A 14,454-nucleotide genomic window follows, 5' to 3' on the forward strand; every position below is an offset into this window, starting at 1 on the left:
CAGCCCACTTCTCGCTCGTGCCCGGCTCCCTGGTCCACGCCACCACCAACGCGCCCACCTAAGGCTTCCTACATCCACCACCACTTCCAAAACGGCCGCAAAGGATGGCCGAGTTCTCCCGGCTCCCGCACGAGGAGGTCTGGCTGAGCTGGGCTATCCCACCCCCTGCGGATTCCTGCTCTTCAGGACACCGCTGCAGGAAAGCTGAACGACCTGCCAAGCGCCGGCCTTCGAGCAATGAGCCCACTGCAGCTCCTCCCAACTCACCCCCAACGCGAGCTCTCCGGCGCCGTCTCTGCGTTGGCAGGAGGCCGGCTGGCACTTCCGGGTGGCGGTTTGAGGAAGGGGCTGGCTGGGTAGAGGAGAAATCGTTTAATGGAACGGGAATAATTATGAATGGCACAAGCGGAGATAAAAAAACTGCATTCAGAATGTCTTTAATCATGTAACACTAAAACTTCTTTACAGTGTCATGGCAATCTACACTTCACCATCTGCCTGATTCCTGTTCTGCCCCCATTTCTCAAACACAGAATAGAAATGACATTTTAAAACAGAACACATGGCTCTTTCTACAAGACTTCACTGCTTCAAGTGAGTATTTTTTGCCTGTTCCGTCTTGTGTAAACTTCTCAGATCACCAGAATTCTTTCTTTCTCTAAGAACTTTAAAAGATCGAGCGCTCCCATCCCCACCCTCAGACCTTCCTTAGGTTACCAGGCGCAGGTGAGGATGGCGGCCTTCCTTCCAGGCTCAGGACGCACCCCAGAAATGGAGAGTTGTGGGGGGAAAAGAAAAAGATAAAATGAGTTATTTTGGGGGTAGCTGAGAGCATTAAGGTGGAGAGGTTAGCTAGAAACACTGTATTTGGGGCAGGATGCATCAAGCATCCGTCGGGGCTTTGGAAGGTACTCTGCACTACGTTACACACGGAGGGATTTCGTTATGGACCATCAAAGAAACTGTTGCTGCGGAAGACGGAAGAGACGATCTTCCCGGTGGAATTAATAGTGCCTTCGCTATCCGAGCTGGACTCCGAATCGCTGCTCCCCGAGTAGGCACCCAGGCCAGGCAGGATCCCGATGCACACGGCTGCTGAGGGGCAGTGGACCGTGGAGCCTCCCACCGAGCTGCTCCCCAAGGGAACACAGGACGGTTTTTCTGGAAGAGAGGTATCCCGGTCAGAAAGGAGAGGGCGGGAAAGGGCTCCTATTGCCGCAGCAGTGGTGCTCGGCTGCAGGATTTAATCGAAGCACGCGGCAGCCGTTCTGACAGCAGGACTTGCTACCTCAGCGATGGGGGGGGTTGCCCCATCACTGGTTTAAGCCCAGCTCTACGCTGGCGTTACAGATTTTTATTCTGAGGTTGTCAAGTTTGATGCTTGTCAAATACCAAACCCACTAAATAAGAATAAATAGCTCTGCTTTGTGTAATTGAATATTTTTTGTGATAGAACAGCATAAGCTGGGGGAAAAGTTTTATGCCATCGCTCTGCGAGTCGACACCTCCCGTCTTCCATGGCTAATTAATTATTTCCAGCGTTCTGGAAGTGTGCTGAGCAGAAGGAGATTCAGGAAGCGCCTCGGGTTGTCATTACACAATTGCAGCTCGCCCTGTTTGTGTCAGAGTACCCTGACAGGACTCAGCTGCGGCCCTGACAGCCAAGACTCAAACGCAACTTTGTGTTTCTTCTAGTTCCCCATCCTCGTCTGAAACAAAGGGCTTTCAGGATGGGTAAGATCCCACCGTAGCGTGAAAAGCTAAGAGGTGTACAAATACATCAGCTGCTGCTGTGATGGGGAAAGGGATGATCTGTTCTCCCTTTGACAGGCTGGAAACGCAGCTACGGAGACTCCCGTTAGTTGTCAGGTAAAACTCTTTAAGGGTAACACGGGTTAAGCGTGAGAATGAAGCGCCTAAGGAGGGTGCACGGTCTCTCTCTGTGGACACATCAGAGCAGCTCAGAGGTCTGTGAGGAACGCTTTAGGCAGGGGATCGCCCGATGACCCACAGAGCTTCCCTCCAGCCCTGTCTCCTACACAGGCTGTCCGTGCCCCTAGGTACCGTTTCTGCTGCTTGAAGAGAGCACGCCAGCCGCCGTCTGGGATGTCGCACGTAACGACGGAGCAGGAGAGCAAATCCTCCATCAGATTTAACACCACGCCAGCTGCTGTCCAGGTGAGACAGACAGCTTCCCCCATGCAGAAGCCAGGACATACCTTGATTCTTTTCGTCATGATCAGCATCTAGTTTCAACCTCTTCACGCTGCTGCCACCATCTGAACTGTGGGAAAAACAAGAAAGCGTCTTGTTCCTCCTAAGCAACCACTTGAACGACTCTGAAGTCGAAGCCACATCTGTGCCTCTCCTGCTACAGCCAACAGTGTCCCCGGAACCTTCACCGCTTCCAACCGCTGTTAACGGGGGCTCCCCGGGGAGCAGGCAGGATCCGAGAAAGAGTCAGCACCCACGCTGCACCTATCAGCTGTTAACCTGGGAAACGCCCCAGGGAATGCAAGTCGGACCTCTTCCTCAGTAACCCTCAGTTCAGCCGGAAGCTCCCCACGGGAGATGGGGAACGACTGCCCCAGCTTCAGCCACCCCGCGGGACCACAGCCTCGCACACCTGGATGATCACCCTTCCCCTTCCAGGGTGTCCTTCCCCTCCGTCACACCCCAGAGAGCCTGGTGTAAAAGACGCGGGATCCCGCGCCCGGGAGGAAGGTCGGCAGGATGTACAGCAACCCACGCGCAGCTGCAGCGTCTCAGCTGGGGGTCCCAAAGTGGTGCGGGGGGAAAGGAGCGTTCCTCGCACTCCCGACTCCTCAGCACTTCTCTAGCTCTTCCTGGTCACTTCTCCGTTTCTTTTTCCCCCTCTTGCACATTCTCAATCCTGAGCCATCCACATAAACAAACGCTTCCCAGCTTCAGCTGGGATGAACTACGGTGACGAACCGTCAGCCTTTCTATGCCTTAACTCTTCTCTGTCCCTGTCAGAACGCGCAGCGCAGGGGGAAGGTGGTTCCCTGCAGCAAGGTTTCAGGAGTCACCCATCCTTCACAGGAAGCTACGGAGCTCGGAGAGCAGACGCTGGACTCACGCTACACTTGGTTTTGGCCAGTTTGCAATAAAAGATAGGACGGCAGAAATAGAAAACTGCAGAGCCAATCTGCGATGGCACTGACATGTCAGTTAAGATGCTCTCTTCAAACAGATGCCATCTGCAGACTTTAGATCTGCATTAAGCACATGCCAGATCCTTCTCTGCATCCTACTGGGTTAAGTACTAGGAGCTACAAGAAAGAAAAGCGCCATCGTTGGCTACTTGTTATCAGTTCAGGGTTTCTCTGCCCTCCAAAAACCCAAACAACTACTCCCCCCTGCCCCCACATCAGGTGGTGGAAGTGCTTACTTCAGTTCCCAGACACGCAATTACTGCTGTACTGGGAGCTAAACATCACGTACGAGATCAGCTTCTAAAATAATCTCTCATTCTCCAGGGCAGATCCAAAACCACTGACTGAATTAGGTGTCAGTAACCAGCCTAAGTCTCAGACGACTCATCCGTGGGAAATAAGCCTGGTTCCACACACCTTGCTCCTCCGTAACCTGTAGCAGAGCAGTGGCTGCGTTTGCAGGCCAAGATCAAAACAAGCAGCAGCTCACAGAGCAGGCTGCCCTCTCCCTGGGATGGGAAGGGTGTTGACGTACCAGCACAGCCCTCGGGATCAAACTGGCACACAAGGCTCTTCCCTCCGAACATCCGTCTCCCCCATGCTGCCCCCAGCAGCAATTAAAACAACCCATTTTAGACACGATCGGCTGCTATAAATCATGCAAACCTGAATGAAATTATGTGAGCGAGGTGACACTGATCAATCTACAAACAGAGTTGTAAAACAGATTCCCTCTAGATCCCCAAGCAGGATTGCCCAAGCCTGGCAGTCTAGAACGAAGAGTCTACCCACTTGCTTTACACACGCGTATCTGTTTGAATAGCTGCATGTTTTTCCCACAGTTTGTGGGAGCCTATAGAAACAAGGCTGGTCTTTTCTTATACCTCCCCCCTTTTTTCTTTAGGGCTAAGGTTCACACCTCACTCTCTGGAGGCAGTTTTGGCCTGCTTCCCTTTACACTGCTAACCGGGTTCCGTTCCTCATGCATTTAGAGAGGTGTGAAACTAACCTTCTGTGTTTCACAGCTCCTGCCAACAGCTTTGCCTGAGAGAATTTGTTCTTGTTTTCCACTGACTTCATGGGCAATTTCTTCTCAGTTTCCTTCTTTGGGTCCATACTGACTCCCACTTTGGTGAGGGTGCTGTGAATTAAGGGTTAAGGATCAACCAGGAAGGAATGGAGAGAACAGACACTTCCTCTCCGATATATTTAGTCAGCTCTGCTGACAGCAGCGACCGAAGTTCATTCACTTATTCTGTCAAAATAAACTTATTTATAACGAGGCTCAGCGGGCACCTTCGGCCAAGACAGCAGAGCCCTCACCCTCTCAGCTATCAACACCAGCTCTCCCCGTACGGACGTGCGGGCAGCAGCCGGGGAGCTGCTTTTCCGACGTCGGAAAGGTGCCCAGCAGACTTCAGGCAGGCAACAGCTCAGCTGCTGGACTGGTGTTCAGCACTCTGCCTCTGCAGCTCAGCTCTACGGGCCACGAGGCTATTACACCGCTTTGAACACCAAGGCAAAGGAGACGGAGCCGGTTAAGGGTCCATGTGGTCTGAGATTCACCCAAAAAACTGTGACTGCACAGAAAAACTAAGCAGCTTAAGACAGTGTTAGCAAGGTGGGATGCAGCTGAAACCTCTAATGAGGCGGAGAGGCTTACGCAGGTTCTCAGACGGGATAAGGAGCACCTTCGTCTGCCAAGACACACTGGACACACGCTAAACCAACTCCTGCTGCAGCAGGATCCAGATCCCATCCCTGACAACAGCTCGTGTCCGGCGGTACCTGCTGGAGCGAGGTCCAACAAAGATGCTGTTTGTCAGTGAGGTGCTAGCGGAGCCACAGAAGCTCTGCAGAACTTTTAAACTGCACATAGCAAAGGCAAATCAACCTAATTTAAGAGGGTATTTATCCCCCTAAGTCTAGCTTTCTACCAGTTTCCTCTCTGACCACGAATCCAGGGACCAGGTGACAGAACCACAAGCTGGAGGTGCCCCAGTTCTCCCAGATAAAGGCTGGAGAGTGATTTCATACCGACGGACCGTGTATGTGAAGCTACGGGGTGTTTCACCCACTGATCATCTGCAAATCCAAAACTCTGACACCTTCCTCTGAAGCGACACGCTCAAAGTCTCCAGTCACTTTACAATTAGGAGTGTTCAGATGCCACTCCCTATGATTTTCCTAAGGATACAGTAGTATTCCAGACTGCTCCTTATCTCAACTGCAAGTCAACCGCAGGCTGTTGAATTTCCTTCATCCCTGCGGACGGCCCAGGAGTGCCACCCCGTGGCTATCACAAGCAATCTGAGAGCTGACCGCGTGGAACGCGGTTTGCCATGGCAAAGTCGTGTTCGGTTCCACAATCGGGTTCGTTACCTTGTTCTATTCTAATCCTGCACTGCAAACGCCTGGCTGAGGATCCCAGAGGTTTTTCTTTTAAAAGATACCAAATTAGAGGCTTTCCATGTCCACCCAGGATGCCATTCTCCTAATCCTCCTCAACGACCAGAAACACAGAAAATCGCCGTTAAAAACGTGCCCTGTACTGCTGCACTAAGCAAATATCACTATCCCTAGCCAAGACGTGTCCTCCCAGGAAGACTACGTCAGAAATAAACCTCTCAATCTTAACTATCAACTGCATTAAAAAAGCTGTCCTTCAGTAAAACCTGCTTCTTGGAGGGGGACCTTTCCTGCATTTACATGGGATTTAAGACACGAGGATGTTGTTCTCCAACACGTCTTGGAACTGGCTTTAAAAATACCTGTAAATCTTTAAATGCTGTCAGACCAGTGGGGTCCGAGGAGGGTAAGGAGCTAAGAAACCCTAGTCATTCATGCAGGAGGAAGTACAATTCCTATGCATCCATGCATAGGAATTTCTTGTGCTGGAGAGCTCATTAAATATTCCAAGGTATGTTTATCCTTAAGATACATGATTTCATGACTGTTCAACCTAAAAAAATGAAGGAAAAAAAGAAAGAAAAAGAACTCTGTACTTGAATACCGACGTAGGTTTTACCAAGAAATTAATGCCTCTGGGTAGCTTAAATTTACCAGGAAAAAGACCGAATAATCAAACCCACTGCATTGATATTTCTCTAACTAGAAGAACACCTGAACGGCACCTACGGACACAGCCTGCTTACCAAGTGCCCCCTGGGTTCTGCCAGGGCAGTGATAAACCATTAGTAACAACCTGCAGAGCCAAACCCAGCTTTTTACATTTTGAAAGAATACCACCAAAAATTTCAAACACAAATGAGTCATTTTGCAAGTTGCTCTGAAGGAAATGGAATGGACAAGATTTCGTAAGGTTTGCATGAGATGAGGTGACTATAAAACACTCTCCCTCCCCTCTACCCCATCAGCAATAAGTTCTGTGCTTTAATTTACAGCCAGACTTTGGCTACAGAGCCCCATGACACTACTAAGACTGCAAAGACTGAGGTCAGATGTGCCTGTACATCTCGAAGCGGCCCTGCTCTCTAAATTCAGGGATCAGGGTATTATGTGGCTAATTCAAGACAACATATGATTGCCCCGGGCTGGTATGGTTCACCCAGACGTACGTGACCTAACGAGAGCTGTCAGCTGCTTCCACAGCACAATCCTAAACTGCACATCCCTTCACCGTCCAGTGCCGCCAGCAACCATCACTGAAACTAAATATATCCCCCAAATTATTAGATGCAATCAAGAAAATAGTCCAAAACCATCAACCAACTACAGCCTCTTTCTGAAGCAGAAAAATGCCTCAGTTTTGCTTTTCCTAAGTGCATTACTGAGATAACGTAGATGCTTTTCACAGAACACAGGCTCTAAGCTGTGAATCACTAACTGCTACAAGGTGATGCAGATCCTTGTAGCACGGCCGCTATTCAGCTCTACTTGCTGACTGGTTTTGGTCACCTGCTTGTGTCCACAAACTCTGTCATTTCTACTAAAGCATCCTTGAGAACTTGTGCTTTGTTTGCCGATGACTTAAAAGCAATGGTTTTCATGAGGAGGCAAAGAAAACATCAGGTTCTGCACAGATTCAGTAAAACTTAAAAAAAGCCAACATTTAGCTTAGCACAGACATCCTCAAATCATTCCAACCTGCCTTGACTGGCACTGATTAGAGAAAAAGCATCCTATGCTGTTTTCTAGCACATCTTCACGAAGCATTAGCATTTAACAGTAAAGCCCAACCGTCCTGCTCTTAGTACTGCCTAGAACCTACGTCACCCAAGGGAGCTGAGTCCTCGTGGGCACCGACTTCCCAGAAGAAAGTCAGTGCATCTGCACAGCTGGGTCACAGGTAATTTCATTTCTCATGCTGCAGTTATCAGCAAGGGAGAAAGTACCTAATACTTCAAGAAGAACAATGGAGAAGAGCAATTTGAACGTTATTTCAAGCAGGTATGTTAAAAACAGCCAATATGCAGTTAAAAAAACCCGAACAGGAACATTGACTTTTCAATAAGAGGACAAAAGCAAAAGATTAGTAGCAATAGGCTGATTTTCCTTTATGTTCTCTCTTTTTAGCGATGGTACTTCATGCTTTCAATAAGGGAGGAAAAAAACCCCAAACAATGGGGAGAGGGAGAAGGAAAGAAAAGTACCACAGACATGTGGGGGTCAAGGGGGGTGAAATGTCAAACATTCCAGTGGGAGAGCCAATGAAAACATTCGGCACACGTTCTGTAAAGCACTTTGATAGACAGAATGTGAGCTACAGCCCCATCTCTCACCTCCCTCAACATACCCACCAGCACCTTTAACGCAAAGGATATTCTGTACTCGTTTAGTTCTTTCAGCTCTTCTTCTCTTCGTTGCTTTTCCAGTAGCTCCTGCTGCCGGGAAACCTCATCAAGGAAATGTGTCTCATCTTCATCTAAGCCTCTTACCATATTTTCTGAATAAAGGAACAGAATGCATATTGATAAGCTGAAACCACTGAGGGAGCATTTTGGGTTCCATCACCACTCTCTCCGAACGTTTTCCGATGATCTCAAACCCCACGCGGACGTAGGTGAGCACCCGCATCTCGCCTACAACATTTCCAGTGCTGCCGAGGTAGGACAATTGGCACAGAGTCCCCGGGAACGTGGGGAGTGGAGCCGTGGGCGACTGAGCGAACCGTGTACTCCAGCAGTCACACCGGCGTGCCACGGGTACGGAGCAAACCCCACGAGCTCTCCGCTGGCGTCCGCAGTTTGGGAGCGAAAATACGTCCCGGTTGGCGATGCGGGACGCTAACAAGCTCTTACACACTCAGGCACACAACTACAGCAGGCTAACGCAGTCTGAACACGAGGCTGACCGGACAGAGGAAAGCAAGGCACGATTCACGGGAAGACACGGGATGTTTTTGGACTTGTGGGTATAATTAAGGGAAACGGACTGAGCTTCCACACAAGCAGCTTCTCTGCAGTTCTGAAACACCATTTGGAACTGGCTACGCAGAACAAGGAATAACCACAGCAAGCAACGATGTATTGTTTGGTTGGGTTTCAGTCACGGAGTTTAAGCCTGTCTCCTCAGAATCTTTCTTAAACTGACCCATAACTGGAAAAAACTCACATTACTTCTCCCCCTAAATCTTGCCTCAAAATAGGAAGTACATTTTTTTAAAGCAAACTATCAGTAACTTAACGGCGATTAACATCTGTTTAAAAAAAAAAAAAAAAACAAGCAAGACAATTCCTAACTTCCAAATAAAAATCAATGCTTTGGGAACACGCTACCTTACTTGAAGGAAAATACACACCAGCAGTCACTTATTTCCTGTTCTGCAAACGTTCAACATCTCTCAATCAAATGACTCCGTTAGAAAGGTAATCAAAAATATCCTTTAGAAAGACCCAAGTCTTGCTGTTTGTACTCAGCCTGGGAAACCTTACCCAGCCACCACCTTTAGTCTTCATTAGAGTTAAATCCCGTAAGAGGATTTTTTGGCTTTTACATGAAGTCCCTGTATTTTTTTTTAATCTTCACCCACACAGTCAAGTCCTGCCCACTTTAATAGCCAGCTAAGAAACCCATTTACACTGATAACTGGCAAGGGTCCATCTTTGACAGAAAAGCTCTACGAATCAATTATTATCTGGGGTTACTTTTTAAGCAGCCACAGAGATCCTTAGAGCTGACATTACTGAGATGCCCGACTAAACAGTCTGCGGTAGGTTTTGTTCTCCAGGTTAGCCGGTATCTGTTATTCCGCAAGGGCTGCCGTAAAATCCGCAAGGTTTACCTCTCAGTTACCCCTCTCAGGGATGCTTCTCATTCCGGTACCCGGCTTACAGGTTCCCTGAACCAAAGGAATCTAATATAACTCAGCAAGGAAACAATTAATTTAGTCGGTTATTAGAAGCCTTTCCCAGCCAGGTCAATAGCAGTCAGTTTTCTGACGGCTGCTCGGACAAGAACTGCTTAGTGACGTCACCAAAGAGAACTTGGATCAAGAGTTTACTGAAGTAAACGGGAAACACTCCAGCTGGAAAGAATCCTGTAGGTCCAGTTGGAGACCTTAATGCATTAATGCTGCTGCCTGCACCATCTTCACCACCAGAAATACAAGTAAAACTTAGAGACAGGAAATTACTTCCACTTACCCTTATTTTGGTTACCATAATTGTTCAGAAAGAAAGTTTTTAAAATGGCATTTTAGAGAACACTAGTATTATTTTTCATTGTAAATGCCACATTCTGCTAAAATTCTTTTACTTTGAAAAGAAGGACATTCCTGCAATGCTGTATAAGCTAGCAGGAAGGAGAGCAGCTGGTCTGCATACTGGTTTGTATCTACACAAAAGTTTTGGAGTAATGAAGATTGTGTGTTTATGCAAACCCAACTCTTCGGCCTTAAGGTGCTCAGCCATTCCGACGGATCAGAATGAGAGTGCAGTAAAGCAGAACCCATTTTCTACTCCTCCAAAATGGATAGTGAAAATACTTACGAACATTTTAAGGCAAATTCAAGCATATAAGGGGACAAATCTCGTCACAAGTGGCCAAATTGGGCTGAACTCCGATGAGGTAAACCAGCGGTCCGCAGTCCACCCGGCACCAATCTTTAGGTAAGTCAGTTCCTCCCACTTACCTTATCCCAGAGAAATTTGTCTACAGGGACGATTCTAAAAGCATCTACTACAAAACTGGAAAGGCAACTGTGGCAATCAGTAACGCACCCGACAGCACCTGCAGGGCCAGGGAGTGTTATCTAACAGCACTCCATGATTGTGCCACCGTTAGAAGGTAAAACGTAGTTCTGTTGTGTCGCAAATAAAAGAGATTCTAGACAGGAGCCAGTCTGGAGCTTAAAGAACACAGCAGTTTGAGGGTAAGGCTTCCAGCTCAAGAACCAAAATTGATCAGAACCCACCTAAAAATGGAGTCCCACAGTATCATCCTCACTTCTCCTCAGTTGGAGCCAATAGCTCCCTTTTTCTCAAAATGGTTGACTAACAATTTTCTCATTCTCACTATCATCTTTGCACTCATACAGGTGATGCAAAGCATTGTTCTATAAACCCAGAAATTCAAACATCAGCAGAAATTAGGTTTCCATTTCATTAAGAGTTAAGCATCTACTTTTTAAAATCAATTCCTGTGTGTTTACCTCATCCAAATAGTAATCTTGAACCTCAAATCACTTTTGCATCAACTAATTATGGCTTGGAAATGTAAGAGCTGCTGGAACAGGATTTCTTTTGACTGATTCAAATAGGACGGCCTTGTGGCAAAGCATGAGTTCAAGAGTCACAACACCGTGTTAAATTTCCACTTTTCCATGGATTAGTATCAGGGGTTGTCTCGATTTCATGTGCAAAACAAGCCTAGCATTCCACACTGCAGAGGAATGCAGCTACACGACTGCAAGCAACTTTTGAGTTTCGCATGTGGGCAGCGCTGTGTCAGTGCCCAGAACGGAATGTTACCTGCAGGAACATCTACCATCCTTGAAAAACCCAAGATTTCAATACCAGTTTTCCAAAGCCTCTGTTTACCTCCCAGAGAGGTAGACAAGACACAGAGTTATGTCTCTTAGGCAGATGTTGGAAACAGCTGTCGCACACAATACATGCAGTTTGCCGAGTTTCGGTTCAAAATAGTAACTGCTGGTGCTTACTGAATTTAAATTGCTCCTCAAACTCCTGCTGCTTCTTTTCTCGCTGTTCCTGAAGTCTTTCATACAGCGAACGTGGGTCATACGCCTCCTCTGGGCATTCTGAAAGGAAGGAACAAATCAGGAAGTGAGACCATATGGTACAGATAATAAATCACCAACAGTTCTTAGTTCCTTCAAGTAAAAACCTTGCAAACTGGTAGAATACAAGCTATTACCTTTTATGTGTTTTCCACAAAAGTGAAATATTCTCCATTCTCTTTCCTGTAATTATTAAAATCTATCCCCTACCTTTTGGGTCCTCAGGTTTTCGGACCTTTTCCCATTCCTCCTGCCTTCTCTTTCGCCGCTCCTCTAGCTCCGATTCAGACACGAACCTCTTGTTAATCACAAGGTCAGCAGTACCATCTCCCCCATCCATCGTGGAAAATCCCGACCTAAAAACACAGTATGAGAGACATCAGGGCTCTGATTTCACTTCCCAGTGCATGAGACGTTCCTGCATATCCTGAAACCCAGACCCACTGCACTTATAACTTCAGTTCTCTAAGCACCACTACACCGTAAGTACTGGTTAAGACAGCAGTTCTGCAGTGAGTCAGTAAGACTAACAGCACCACCTATTACCCCTTCATTACTCTTCTTCATAATTACATCTTCCCTGTGAGTTCTCTGCCTCAGGCTGCTTTTCCAAAATTCACACTGTATGGGAATTTTCTCCACCCCACTCTGGATTTACCTTGCTTAAATAAATATTAAAACCCTACACTCACGTCTTACACCCCTCTGTTCTGGAGAAAGGATTTGACACTTTGTCTTCACTTTACCCAATTTCTTTTCGCCCATCCTGTGAAAGCTCGAGAAAGCTTGCCTGTTTGCAGTAATTTTAATACATATAAATATAAGCGATTAACAGTGAGATTTCAGAAATTAGCAACCAATCTCTCTAATGTTCAAAAGCACTCTGCGCCTCTTTGTGGCTCTGGGGAGAGCTAGGCCTGGAAAGGCTATGCAGGGTGGGGAGCTGTCTGCCAGGGTTACACAGAGTTCAAGAGGTGAGGGAAAGTGGGAATCCCCCGGGCTAAAACAGGGCTGGGATTAGAAAACAGGAGCAGCACTGCTGACCAAGGAAGCACAGCACCTTCTCACACAGTACACCCACACTCTGCTTCGAGATCCTAATACCTGAGCACTGGCTTGGTGCCTATTCCAATCCTAGGCACAGGTGCTCCAAGGAGTTGGCCTAAGAAGGAAACCCATGGTCTCTTGACACCTGTAAACCCAGGGGGAAACAAAACGCTTGTGCTAGTCTGAAGTGGTTCCTTTCAAGAATCATTCTGCAGCCCCATGCTACAGAACGAGGCATTAATGCCTATTTCTGTTTCTTACATCAAGCCTGCATAGACAAGAGCAGCGTAAACACAGCTGTTCACTTAAAGTCACGCTAACCTCACGCTTCTGTCTAGTTTCTTCTTACTTCCTTGGTATAACCTCATCACATACCCCAAGGACTAGAGATGGTTTCCCCCTGAACTGTCAAATATTATTCATGCGGGAGCTCATGCTGCCTGTAATTCAGCACTGGAAGAGAACCCAGAACACTTACGCTTCCAGTCACCCAAATAATGGAAGGAACCAGTTTCTCATCCTTCCATTCTACCACAAAGAACCACTCCTGCAGGAAGCAGACTCCTGAAATTCTTGCTTTTGTAGCATACTGTTTGTAACACAAAGGATAAAGCGAGGTCTCGGCAGAAATCCAGGTTAGAGCACTGGACAAACATTTGTTACAGCGGGATGCATTCTTACAGTGGGAATAATCAAAAGAAGACAAAAGGACTCTCTGAAGAAGTGGGGAACGGAAGGACAGACCAAGGGCTGATGATTTTCTCTTTTTTTTTAACTTTTCTTTTTGTTTGTTTGTTTCTTTTTTAATATTTAACAAAAATCCACCCTAAGACAAGTCCACTTGCCAGAAAGCATGGAATCCCTGCCCCTTGAGTGCCATTTCTGAAGCTGGTTCAAGCTGGAAAACTCCAGAGATGAAAACTGAATCTCCTTACTGAATACAGGTCCTAATCACAAGATCAGCTTTCCTGCCCAAGTGCTGTATAAACAAGATAACCCGGTTCTGCACTTGTGTCATCTCAACATGTCCATTTAGAGGAAACAAAAGGTTCCAATACAACGGCGGCAGAAAGTCATAAAAACAAACTGGAAGAGTGGGGTTCAGCAAAGGCACAGGATCACCTGGGGACTAAAGCCAGACCTTGTTGTTTGGGGACAACAGACAAGTACCTGCTTTCTGGTTCACCCAGTTCACTTGGACAACATATTTTAAGATACCTGAAGTGGATTAAGGTTTAATTATGACTTGATATACAGCTATGGTATCTTCCCTACAATCCTGGAAAGTGGTGTCTGATCACACACATTTCAGCAAATAACAACTTTACTGACAACCACATCCTGGGGCACAAAGATGGGAGGAAAAAAAAAAATCAGGCAGCATGGCATTTAAGTACATTTGCACTTACGAAGTTTGTTATCCTTGCTGTATTTTTTGCCCTCCCCTATCTCAAACACAAACAAAATCTTCAAGAGCAGACAAAACTCATCTGTTTGGAAACTGTCCCCTGTTAATCTATTTTTTTGGTCTGGTGACTGTACTCTGGGGAGTGATACGCCGTCACTGTCCATAATAAAAGTTTATGTCACAGCTGTAAATTGTACTTTTGATACTGTAAACTGGTAATATTCCCAACATTAAAAAGCATAAAACTGCACAGCTCTTGCCGTCACCTAGGCCAGAACAGCTACGAGGCAGAGACAGTGTCTTGGGTGCCGGTGTGCAGCTTCCAAAGCATCCAGCCCTCCGTTAAGTAACAGGCTCCTCTACCCATCACTGCAAGGAACCCGGGCAGTGCTCCCCGCAACTCCGGGGCGGATCAGACCGAGTGCTGTGCACCGAGCCCGCAGGCATTCCGCAGCCGGAGGGTCGCTCCCCACCCTGGCGTAGTCGGCCTGAACCCCGCCACCGCGATCCGGCAGCCCATACTAACAGTACCTGGGCCGGGGCCTGCTCCCAGCCCGCGCGGCCGAGCCCTCCCCTCTCCACCCACTCGCCTCGAAAGCGGCCTTCCCCCGCGACGCGGCCTC

General features: G+C 47.5%; 1 protein-coding gene across 1 annotated transcript; it reads right to left on the reverse strand.

The window, feature by feature from the left end:
* Nucleotides 1-730: 730 nt before the first annotated feature.
* On the reverse strand, nt 731-11,719 carry FAM192A (family with sequence similarity 192, member A). The gene is made up of 6 exons (XM_010147742.1): nt 11,587-11,719; nt 11,299-11,397; nt 7,961-8,082; nt 4,186-4,319; nt 2,220-2,284; nt 731-1,161 (listed from the first exon to the last, which is right to left on the reverse strand). The coding sequence occupies exons 1-6, from the start codon at nt 11,714-11,716 to the stop codon at nt 944-946; spliced, it is 768 nt and encodes a 255-aa protein (XP_010146044.1). The 5' UTR covers nt 11,717-11,719; the 3' UTR covers nt 731-943.
* Between the last annotated feature and the right edge of the window lie 2,735 nt (nt 11,720-14,454).

The sequence above is a fragment of the Eurypyga helias genome, unplaced genomic scaffold (genome assembly GCF_000690775.1).
Source record: "Eurypyga helias isolate BGI_N326 unplaced genomic scaffold, ASM69077v1 scaffold20652, whole genome shotgun sequence".
Taxonomy (NCBI): Eukaryota; Metazoa; Chordata; class Aves; order Eurypygiformes; family Eurypygidae; genus Eurypyga; species Eurypyga helias.

Bases quoted from the DNA above. Each gene is read 5' to 3' on its own strand.
- FAM192A (XM_010147742.1), bottom strand. From the start codon at position 11,716: ATGGATGGGGGAGATGGTACTGCTGACCTTGTGATTAACAAGAGGTTC. The intron at 11,398-11,586 runs GTAGGGGATAGA...CCTTCCTTTCAG, and splicing joins AAAACCTGAGGACCCAAAAG to AATGCCCAGAGGAGGCGTAT. The intron at 1,162-2,219 runs GTATGTCCTGGC...CCTCTCTTCCAG, and splicing joins TCATGACGAAAAGAATCAAG to AAAAACCGTCCTGTGTTCCC.